Source organism: Lithobates pipiens, unplaced genomic scaffold (genome assembly GCF_037356315.1).
Source record: "Lithobates pipiens isolate NorthernLeopardFrog02 unplaced genomic scaffold, aLitPip1_a1.2 Scaffold_8, whole genome shotgun sequence".
Lineage (NCBI taxonomy): Eukaryota > Metazoa > Chordata > Amphibia > Anura > Ranidae > Lithobates > Lithobates pipiens.
Window position 1 is genome coordinate 600,882,756 of NW_027507903.1, and position 12,382 is coordinate 600,895,137.

The 12,382-nt window shown below is 38.7% G+C and overlaps 1 protein-coding gene across 1 annotated transcript in view; it reads left to right on the forward strand.

Annotated features, from left to right (window-relative positions):
- The window catches only part of LOC143961281 (uncharacterized), a 42,028-nt gene that overhangs the window by 2,435 nt on the left and 27,211 nt on the right, over nucleotides 1–12,382 (forward strand). Inside the window, exons 2-4 of the mRNA XM_077470532.1 lie at nucleotides 3,002–7,783; nucleotides 8,935–9,039; nucleotides 10,308–10,429. Of these exons, the coding sequence (XP_077326658.1) occupies nucleotides 3,002–7,783; nucleotides 8,935–9,039; nucleotides 10,308–10,429 (5,009 nt within the window). The remainder of the gene's footprint in view (nucleotides 1–3,001; nucleotides 7,784–8,934; nucleotides 9,040–10,307; nucleotides 10,430–12,382) is intronic.

The following is a 12,382-nucleotide window of genomic DNA, read 5'->3' on the forward strand; positions in this document are numbered from 1 at the left end:
TGGTGGTGCGCTGAGACATTGACAGGTGTTGATTGTGCACTGGAACTCTGACAGATGTTGATGGTGCACTGGAGACATTGTGAGAGAGGGTGGTGCGTTGGGACACTGACAGATATGGATGGTGGACTGGGGACACTGACATATGTTGATCTTGATGGACAGGTATTGCGAGAAATAGTATATGAATGGCAATAAAAAAAAAAAACAACAGAGGCTCTAATCCTCTAATTATTTCTGAAACAAGATAGGGGCGGCACAGTGGTTTAGTAGTTAGCACTCTCACCTAGCAGTAAAAAGGGTCACTGGTTCTAAACCTGACCACGGCACTACCTGCCTGGAGTTTGTATGTTCTCCCTGTGCCTGCGTGGGTTTCCTCCCACACTTCAAAGACATGCTGGTAGGTTAATTGGCTTTTGTCCAAAAAAAAGTAGTAGTAGTAGTATATATAGTAGTAGTATATGAATGGGGACCTTAGATTGTGGGCTTCTTGAGGGTAGGGACCGATGTGAGTGTGAAATGTACAGGGATAGGGACAATTGTAGACACTCACTCAGGATCACTCGGGTGTCTTTATTCAACCTTACTAACTATGTAACTACGGTATGTATATAAAACATGTGTCTGGAGTTGGACTTTAAGCTTATCTTTATATGTAGCCAAATAATCAGAGAATGCATGCTTCTATCTAAGGTATCTGAGACAGAATCCATATGACAAGTTTATTTTTAAATACAAAGATAGGACAGGTATACTGTAATGCATAAATGTATATGGAAAGGACATCTAGAGGAAGTAACAGTAATTGCCGTCTGCCGGCAAGTAATTTTAAATGCATATTCAAACTGGGACTACTTTTTAAAAATAGGTTTGGAAGGATGTTTGGAATTTCCTCCAGAAGTGCCCAGCAAACATCAGATGTATTGTATTTTGAGTTGACATCTTGTTATATTAGCGCTTTATACAATGCAAAGGGGTTCTCTATGGTAAATGTGGTAACGGTGTGCAATGGTGAAATATTCATTACATTTTGGAAAGGCTTACAGTATACGTATTCTTTGCAGTAGATCCGAATGGAAGTCCATCAAGAACCAATAATACAGCTGTGGGCAGATGTTGGAACTTTGCATTCCATCAAAAATGTATTTTTCAGCTCTGGGTAGATACCGGTTTGTTGCTGTCTCTTGGTTGCAGTTGCTGCTCCTGCTTCTTATATATTATTGTAAATGCAGGGGGAAATATGGGATTTCAGAATGGACAGATAAAGTCCAGCTCTATCCAAATAGAATATATTAGTGATCATAGTTTTCTATCATATTTGTGTCCATAACAAAGGTGTAATTCTTTCATAGCTGGTTCACCTTGTTCTGTAGTCTACATCATTAGAGAAACCATGGGTATAATCTGGATCATATAGCTCTGTAAGGGCCACTACATGTGGGTTCGTTAGCGAGTTCTCACCAATGGGTTTCCCACATATGAAAGACAGCCATGATGGTGTAGAGTATCACAAGCAGATGTGTTTCAAATAAAAATGGGTCAGTACTGAAAAATGTGTCAGGCTGGAAAATTGCATTCGCTTAGCCAGGTAAACTCCATCCTATGAACCATCAGATCTGACAAATTAGTTATTAGACATTTTCAAGCTTTTATCAGCATCAGAACTTGAAACTGCATTTTGACAAAATAGTCTTCTCTCATATCTTCCACTACTGTTTGATGTACCCTATACATTTATTATAATGCTGATATTCAGGACAAAGTTTATGTTGATCACTTATGGTCCACTTTTCCGCTTTTTATATACTGAAAAGCTGGTCTTTTGTTAATATATTGCTACGTGTGCCTTGTTATTTGTACAATATGTATACCATATATATAACATCTATTGTTGAAAAAATAGTCTGCTCAAAAATAAAAGCTTCAGTCTAATAAGCTTGCAAACAGATTGTCAGCTTCTGTGACGAAAGCAACAAAAAGATAGAGCATTATTTTTTTCCAAGAAAATTTTATATGGGAGGAAACTATAAGGCTCCATAAACACTGGAGCTCATAAAATGCAGTTTATTGGAGTTTGGGCATTTTTTTTAAAAGCCCATAAACTCCACTCTATGTTAGCCTATGTGTCCATGCACACATGGACGTTTTTCAGCTTTAATGAGCAGTGGAGTTTATGGGCTTTTTTCTGAACGCCAGAAATTTGCGTTCAAAGTGCCGTTTTTCACCGACAAAAAATGACAAACGCTGATAAACTCTCATAAACGCTTATAAACGCGCGTTAATTAGTGTTCGGCATTCTATTTTTTCAATGCATTGTGGGAGTTTGGAATGTACTGTGGGATTTTTGGAGTGTCCTCTGTGTATTTTTATTGAAAACGCCCATAAACGCTAACGCTAATAAACGCTCATAAACGCTCATAAACGCTCATAAACGCTAGTACAAAACGCTGTTAAAAGCAAGTTTTTCAACCAGCGTTTTCTGCCAGAAATCTGGCGTCCAGAAAAAGCTTTTTTGAGCTTCAGTGTGCATGGAGCCTTATCCTTTTGTTTGGCTGTAGAATGTGCTGGGGACAAACCAATAAATAAATCAAATTTTTCCTCCAACAAATACAATGTAATATATGATCCTATTCCACAAAAAGGTTTCTAAATTACATCTTAGTTGTTGGGGAAATAATTTGATTTATTTATTAAAATACTTAAATTAAATTCCTTTAATGACTTTAATTTAATGTATTTTTTTACATTTACTACTAATATATCTTCTTTTTAGATTTCACCCATAATGAAAATAACAGTTTAGGGTGTATTCTTGTATTTGAGTGTTGTTGAAGTTAGGGGGAATATTTTCTCCTGGAAAAACTGAAGCTGGCCATGCAATGGTTTATTTTTGTCTATTGTATCAAGGCTAAAATCTTTGCAGTCTTAAACTTGATAGTCCTATTCATTGTTTTCTCATTTTAAATGTATCTAAATGATAATGTGTCTCTATTTCCTTCCTCAGTGGTAGAATGGAAGTGGAATGTTCAAGCAAAGCAACGTTTAGAGCCCAGAGATCTAACTAAAGTTATAGAAAATTATAAAGAACCAAAACATGTGTTGAACCAACAAGAACAGGCAAAAACAAAAAAAGACAAAGGGTTTTCTTTAACAAACAAACAGGAGCACTCAAGAAACGCAGAAACCCTTTTGGCAAGAAGAAAAAAGTATTCTATCTTACATTCTCACTTAAATAAGCAATTAATTAATGCCAAACATAACAGAAAACCACCTGCCCACTGGTCTTCACATTCTGATGAACACATGTCAGGATCTGGTTCAGGATTTCCTGAAGGGTCTGGAGACACAGAACCAACAACACAAACACCTACTGCCATATTCACTACACCAGAAGGATCTGGAGAAGGCTCTGGAGACATTGAGACAACCACGCAAACAGTGACAGAAATATTCACTAAACCAGAAGGATCTGGAGATGGCTCTGGAAACATTGAGACAACCATGCAAACAGTGACAGAAATATTCACTACACCAGAAGGATCTGGAGAAGGTTCTGGGGACATCGAGACAACCACGCAAACAGTGACAGATATATTCACTACACCAGAAGGATCTGGAGAAGGTTCTGGGGACATCGAGACAACCACGCAAACAGTGACAGATATATTCACTAAACCAGAAGGATCTGGAGATGGCTCTGGAAACATTGAGACAACCATGCAAACAGTGACAGAAATATTCACTACACCAGAAGGATCTGGAGAAGGCTCTGGAGACATTGAGACAACCACGCAAACAGTGACAGAAATATTCACTACACCAGAAGGATCTGGAGAAGGCTCTGGGGACATCAAGACAACCACGCAAACAGTGACAGATATATTAACTACACCAGAAGGATCTGAAGAAGGCTCTGGAGACATTGAGACGACCATGCAAACAGTGACAGAAATATTCACTACACCAGAAGGATCTGGAGAAGGTTCTGGGGACATCGAGACAACCATGCAAACAGTGACAGATATATTCACTACACCAGAAGGATCTGAAGAAGGCTCTGGAGACATTGAGACGACCATGCAAACAGTGACAGAAATATTCACTACACCAGAAGGATCTGGAGAAGGCTCTGGAGACATTGAGACAACCACGCAAACAGTGACAGATATATTCACTACACCAGAAGGATCTGAAGAAGGCTCTGGAGACATTGAGACGACCATGCAAACAGTGACAGAAATATTCACTACACCAGAAGGATCTGGAGAAGGTTCTGGGGACATTGAGACAACCACACAAACAGTGACAGATATATTCACTACACCAGAAGGATCTGAAGAAGGCTCTGGAGACATTAAGACGACCATGCAAACAGTGACAGAAATATTCACTACACCAGAAGGATCTGGAGAAGGCTCTGGAGACATTGAGACAACCACGCAAACAGTGACAGATATATTCACTACACCAGAAGGATCTGGAGAAGGCTCTGGAGACATTGAGACAACCACGCAAACAGTGACAGAAATATTCACTACACCAGAAGGATCTGGAGAAGGCTCTGGGGACATCGAGACAACCACGCAAACAGTGACAGATATATTCACTACACCAGAAGGATCTGGAGAAGGCTCTGGGGACATTGAGACAACCATGCAAACAGTGACAGATATATTCACTACACCAGAAGGATCTGAAGAAGGCTCTGGAGACATTGAGACGACCATGCAAACAGTGACAGAAATATTCACTACACCAGAAGGATCTGGAGAAGGCTCTGGAGACATTGAGACAACCACGCAAACAGTGACAGAAATATTCACTACACCAGAAGGATCTGGAGAAGGCTCTGGGGACATTGAGACAACCATGCAAACAGTGACAGATATATTCACTACACCAGAAGGATCTGAAGAAGGCTCTGGAGACATTGAGACGACCATGCAAACAGTGACAGAAATATTCACTACACCAGAAGGATCTGGAGAAGGTTCTGGGGACATCGAGACAACCACACAAACAGTGACAGATATATTCACTACACCAGAAGGATCTGAAGAAGGCTCTGGAGACATTGAGACGACCATGCAAACAGTGACAGAAATATGTACAACACCAGAAGGCTCTGGATCTGTAGAAACAACATCCCAACCAACAACTGAAGTATTCAGTACTCAAGAGAGCTCTGGGAATGTAGACACAACTTTACAAACTGTTACAGAAATATACACAACAACAGAAGGCTCTGGAGAAGGCCCTGGAGAAGGCTCCGGAGACGTTGCAAGTACATCACAAACAGTGACAGATATAGTCACAACACCAGAAGGATCTGGAGAAGTAGAAATAACACCACAAACTGTTACAGAAATATACACAACACCAGAAGGCTCTGGAGAAGGCCCTGGAGAAGGCTCGGGAGACCTTGTGACTACACCACAAACAGTGACACATATAGTCACAACACCAGAAGGATTTGGAGAAGTAGAAACAACACTACAAACTGTTACTGAAGGATTCACAGAACCAGAAGGGTCTGGAGAAGGCTCGGGAGACATTGCAACTACACCACAAACAGTGACAGATATAGTCACAACACCAGAAGGATCTGGAGAAGTAGAAATAACACCACAAACTGTTACAGAAATATACACAACACCAGAAGGCTCTGGAGAAGGCCCTGGAGAAGGCTCGGGAGACCTTGTGACTACACCACAAACAGTGACACATATAGTCACAACACCAGAAGGATTTGGAGAAGTAGGAACAACACTACAAACTGTTACTGAAGGATTCACAGAACCAGAAGGCTCTGGAGAAGGCTCGGGAGACATTGCAACTACAACACAAACAGTGACAGATATAGTCACAACACCAGAAGGATCTGGAGAAGTAAAAACAACACCACAAACTGTTACTGAAGGATTCACAACACCAGAAGGGTCTGGAGAAGGCTCGGGAGACATTGCAACTACACCACAAACAGTGACAGATATAGTCACAACACCAGAAGGATCTGGAGAAGTAGAAACAACACCACAAACTGAAGGATTCACAACACCAGAAGGGTCTGGTGATATACAAACAACACCTGTCTCAGTTACATCCTCAGCCACTGCAGCATCATTTACAGCTGTAATCACCACTTCTAAAGAATCTGGAGAGATTCAAACATCAGAAAAAGTTACTGATAAATACACAACAGCAGAAACATCAAGAGATTATACAACATCAGATCTCTTGACTAGAGAGTCATCATCTGATAGATTGACAACATCAGGGAAAAGACTGACAACCTCTGAAGATAACATGACAACGCCTGAAACTAATTCAAAGCCTGAAGGATCTGTCAACACTGATGCAACTCAAACCCTTACTACAAGAATACTCATAACACCAGAAAGTTCTGGAGTAGTTGATAGAACACCTGAAATCACAACTGTAGCATACACAACCTCTAAAGAAGCTTTAGATACGTATACTACATCTTCAACAATTTCTAGCGGTATATTTCCGCCAGAAGTTTCAACAGCTAAAGTGTCTTTAGAACCAGAGACTGGTACCACCCAGAAGGTCACTATAACAAAACCATTCACAACAATTGGATCTGGAGAACCTGATGTTAGCACCACAAAAGTTTTTGAAAAAAGTTCACCAGCAACATACCCTACTTTGGAAAGTGGAACACAACAAAAAACAGATCCAGTCATAATCACAACGGCAGAGGTAGCATACACAACCCCTAAAGAAGCTTTAGATACGTATACTACATCTTCAACAATTTCTAGTGGTATATTTCCGCCAGAAGTTTCAACAGCTAAAGTGTCTTTAGAAACAGAGACTGGTACCACCCAGAAGGTCACTATAACAAAACCATTCACAACAATTGGATCTGGAGAACCCGATGTTAGCACCACAAAAGTTTTTGAAAAAAGTTCACCAGCAACATACCCTACTTTGGAAAGTGGAATACAACAAAAAACAGATCCAGTCATAATCACAACGGCAGAGGTAGCATACACAACCCCTAAAGAAGCTTTAGATACGTATACTACATCTTCAACAATTTCTAGTGGTATATTTCCACCAGAAGTTTCAACAGCTAAAGTGTCTTTAGAACCAGAGACTGGTACCACCCAGAAGGTCACTATAACAAAACCATTCACAACAATTGAATCTGGAGTACCTGATGTTAGCACCACAAACGTTTTTGAAAAAAGTTCACCAGCAACATACCCTACTTTGGAAAGTGGAACACAACAAAAAACCAATCCAGTCATAATCACAACGGCAGAGGTAGCATACACAACCCCTAAAGAAGCTTTAGATACGCATACTACATCTTCAACAATTTCTAGTGGTATATTTCCGCCAGAAGTTTCAACAGCTAAAGTGTCTTTAGAACCAGAGACTGGTACCACCCAGAAGGTCACTATAACAAAACCATTCACAACAATTGGATCTGGAGAACCTGATGTTAGCACCACAAAAGTTTTTGAAAAAAGTTCACCAACAACATACCCTACTTTGGAAAGTGGAACACAACAAAAAACAGATCCAGTCATAATCACAACGGCAGAGGTAACAAGTAGGACCTTAACCCCAGGGTTTGTGGCCACTACTTCTAGACCATCAGCCACTAATCCTACCAGTTCGATTCCACTCACTAGTATTGTAGTAACCACTGTCAGTGATACAACAACATCCCCCAATACAATATCTCCAATAATAACATCTCCGACAACTGAATCTCCAACAACCACTACAAGACCTGTTGCCCCAACAACACGTAAGCAATTGATATTTTGTCTTGTTATATTACCAAATTGTTGTGCATCGAGAAACAAAAAGAGTAAAGAAGGTGCTTTCCTCATCATGTAGCCGGAATAATAGATTTCTATTATAGTACAGATGATCAGTATAGGGTCATTCAAGATAGGTTGAAATTAAATTCAACACTAATAAAGGCTGCTAAGTATATTTTTATACTGCCTTTGCAGCAGCTAAACATTTGTGAAAATCCCTATGACAGTATTGTATGGTCTGATTTCCAATTTTTCAAATGATGAGTCCTGTACAGGTACTGAAAGAATATACTCCTGAAAGAAGGGTTACTTTCTTCTTCTGTATGAATACTACTACACCAAGACAATTTGTATATATAATATTATATATTCCCAGAATTATTCTTTAAGTAATTTCTATATGTCTTCACAAATACAAAAATAAGATGCTTAAATCAATCCAAACACACATCAATTCTTCTGGCTTTGCTACATATGGATCAGACACATGTTAACATTTTAGGCATATCTACTCATATCTATGAGAAAAGATGCACAATTAAATCATATGCTAGAAATAAAAACAACTAATTCTAGTCAAAACTTTAAAAAAAAAAAAAAAATTACTGTCACAAACAGATAATCACCCAAGGCAGAAACATGGAGAATGCCCTCAAAAGAGACCCAGACTGCAAAAACAGTCAAGGCATAATATTAACACTGAGCCCCGGTTCACACATATGCATCACATCTCACCCTACCCTCTGCAAACCACTGCAGGTGTCAATACAAAGTTAATGACAACCCAAGATCGGTTTTCAGATTGCAGTGCCAACTGTGAATTTGGACAGGAATCGAACAGGAATGTGAACACCCAGTGCAAGGGAAAAAAAGGTTCCTGCGCTATTTTCGTGCAAATCCAATTCAGCCATTCAACTGTATGGCTGAACTTGCAGTGCACAGACATCGCATGTGATCTGCAGAGCAATGTGGTGCGAATCACAAGCGATGTCTGACATTGCATATGTGTGAACCCAGTATGAATTAGTGCTTTAATATTTTGTAACCTCAGCAGTTAAATATTCATGCATTTCACATCTGAATTATACCTTATCATGCCCATTTAATTTTTATTTTTATATTTTTTTTCCCTCAGCCAATTGTCAAAATGGAGGTAGCTATGATGGAATTAAATGTGTGTGTTTAGGAGATTACTTTGGATCATCTTGTGAGACTTTCTTAGGTGACAGAGTTATTGTTGGTAAGTCCTTCCTATTGGCATGTAAAGAACAATCACACAGATAATTTTTTTTTTCAATATATGTTTATTAAGAAATTATAACAGCAACAAAGAATACTAAGAAAACAAAAGAAAGGGATAATTACAATTTTATGCTGAAGCAAAGTGAACGACAATACATATCCTACTCCAGTAGCAAGAAAGGAAACCCTCTATATTCCCCTGAAAAAAAATAAAAAAATATTAGGGGTACACTGTAGGGGTACAATGAAAGACCCCTCCGGCCTGGCACCCCGACTGGGATCACACTGTACCACGGCCGTGGGGTTATAAAACCACAAAAATGCTCCCTAAATAGAGGTTTTAATTACTTTTGTAACATTTATCTAACTATACTTTTCTCCTAGTAGAGATGCCATAAGCTACTATAAGAGAACAAAATTGTGCATGAGCCCAAATTATTGAACCAACTGTAGGTCACTATCTCATATAATAAACCAGATTATTAACAACAATAATCACAGATATGTTTTTTTTTAATTATTGATATTATTATGTTTTAATTAGTATAATTTGAATTTTTCATTTTTGTAATTCCTAATTCTGTGGAAATAAATAAAATACAGAAAAAAATGCACATAAAATATACTCTCTGATCATTTCCTTTCTGTTCTCTTTTATTATATGTGCTTTGGTTATTTTGTTATCATTTGATGTTTTTCTTCTACAGAAGTAAATAAAACAGAAAAGATTTAAAATTTATGTGACATAGTACAAAAATCATTGATTTTTCCCAGAAACAATCTCTTATCCACCGCTTCTTTATATATATATATATATATATATATATATATATATACAATGGGGGAACAATTTATATATTTTTTCCTAGATATTTTGCCTGAAAATATGGCTGAATTAGATTAAAAATTTTTTTTGTAAAATTAGTTCCTCCTCTCATTCCTTATTCGTTCATGTTTACTTTAATTGAAACAACATTTCATTTTTAGTGACTATCTATGTTGAGCAATTTTTGCAACCCTAACCAGGTAGAAATTTTTTATGTGACCTGCATAGTTTACATAGTTGCTGTTCCATAGCGTAAGCATTTTTTCGCTCTACTAAGCTAAAATCAGTGTCTGCATATGTAATAATCAAATATGGCTCCTGCAGTGTAGATTTTTAATTACAAATTATGCGTATAGAGCACTTTTAAATATACCTATATATCTATGGGTATATTTGGACATGTATGTATATTGTAAACCCAGTGTTTATCTTTCCTATAGGCACAACAGTTACAGCAACAGTAAAGGTGGAAATTCAAATCACTAACCGATTTTATCTGACTGAGTACCAGGATTCTTCATCTACTGAATATAAAAAGTTTGAGGATGAATTTAAAAAAGAGGTGAGATTTCATTTATATTTAATACCTTATTAGATTTATTTGCAAAAGGCAACTCAAAGAGCAGTTACAGTGGTGTGAAAAAGTGTTTGCCCCCTTCCTCATTTCCTGTTCCTTTGCATGTTTGTCACACTTAAGTGTTTCGGAACATCAAACCAATTTAAACAATAGTCAAGGACAACACAAGTAAACACAAAATGCAATTTGTAAATGAAGGTGTTTATTATTAAAGGTGAAAAAAAATCCAAACCATCATGGCCCTGTGTGAAAAAGTGATTGCCCCCTAAACCTAATAACTGGTTGGGCCACCCTTAGCAGCAACAACTGCAACCAAGCGTTTGCGATAACGTGCAATGAGGCTTTTACAGCGTCCTGGAGGAATTTTGGCCCACTCATCTTTGCAGAATTGTCCTAATTCAGTTACATTAGAGGGTTTTCGAGCATGAACGGCCTTTTTAAGGTCATACCACAACATCTCAATAGGATTCAGGTCAAGACTTTGGCTAGGCCACTCCAAAGTCTTCATTTTGTTTTTCTTCAGCCATTCGGTGGTGGACTTGCTGGTGTGTTTAGGATCATTGTCCTGCTGCAGAACCCAAGTTCGTTTCAGCTTGAGTACACGAACAGATGGTCGGACATTCTCCTTCAGGATCTCTTGGTAGACAGCAGAATTCATAGTTCCTTTTATCACGGCAAGTCTTCCAGGTCCTGAAGCAGCAAAACAGCCCCAGACCATCACACTACCACCACCATATTTTACTGTTGGTATAATGTTCTTTTTATGAAATGCAGTGTTCCTTCTACGCCAGATATACTTGGACACACACCTTCCAAAGAGTTCCACTTTTGTCTCATCGGTCCACAGAATGTTGTCCCAAAAGTCTTGGGGATCATCAAGATGTGTTGTGGAGAAATTGAGACGAGCTTTGATGTTCTTTTTGCTCAGCAGTGGTTTTCTCCTTGGAACTCTGCCATGCAGGCCATTTTTGCCCAGTCTTTTCCTGATGGTGGAGGCATGAACGCTGACCTTAACTGAGGCAAGTGAGGCCTGCAGTTCCTTGGACATTGTTGCGGGGTCTTTTGTGACCTCTTGGATGAGTCGTCGCTGCGCTCTTGGGGTAATTTTGGGCGGCCGGCCACTCCTGGGAAGGTTCACCACTGTTCCATGTCTTCGCCATTTGTGGATAATGGCTCTCACTGTGGTTCGCTGGATTCCCAAAGATTTGGAAATGGCTTTATAACCCTTTCCAGACTGATAGATCTCAATTACTTTCTTTCTCAATTGTTCCTGAATTTCTTTGGGTCTCGGCATGATGTGTAGCTTTTAAGGATCTTCTGGTGGACCTTACTGTGTCAAGCAGCTCCTATTTAAGTGATGCCTTGATTGTGAACAGGTGTGGCAATAATCAGGCCTGGGTGTGGCTAGAGAAATTGAACTCAGGTGTGGACAACCACAGTTATAGTATGTTTTAACAAGGGGGGCAATCACTTTTTCACACAGGGCCATGGTGGTTTGGATTTTTTTTCACCTTTAATAATAAACACCTTCATTTACAAATTGCATTTTGTGTTTACTTGTGTTGTCCTTGACTATTGTTTAAATTGGTTTGATGTTCCGAAACACTTAAGCCCCATACACACTATCAGTTTTTCTGCTGAGTTTTTCCATCAGATTTACCAAAACCATATAATATGAGGTCAAACCTTAGAAGTTTCAATTTGTATGCAATCAGGCAGGCCCTTCTACTACATGGTTTTGGTAAACCTGAAGGAAAAACACAACAGAAAAACTGATAGTGTGTATGGGGCTTTAAGTGTGACAAACATGCAAAGGAACAGGAAATGAGGAAGGGGCAAACACTTTTTCACACCACTGTATATATAGTTATGTGTGTAATTATGGTACATGTCCCTCTTTAGCTGTGTAGAACAGTAAAAACAATAAAATTTGTTGAT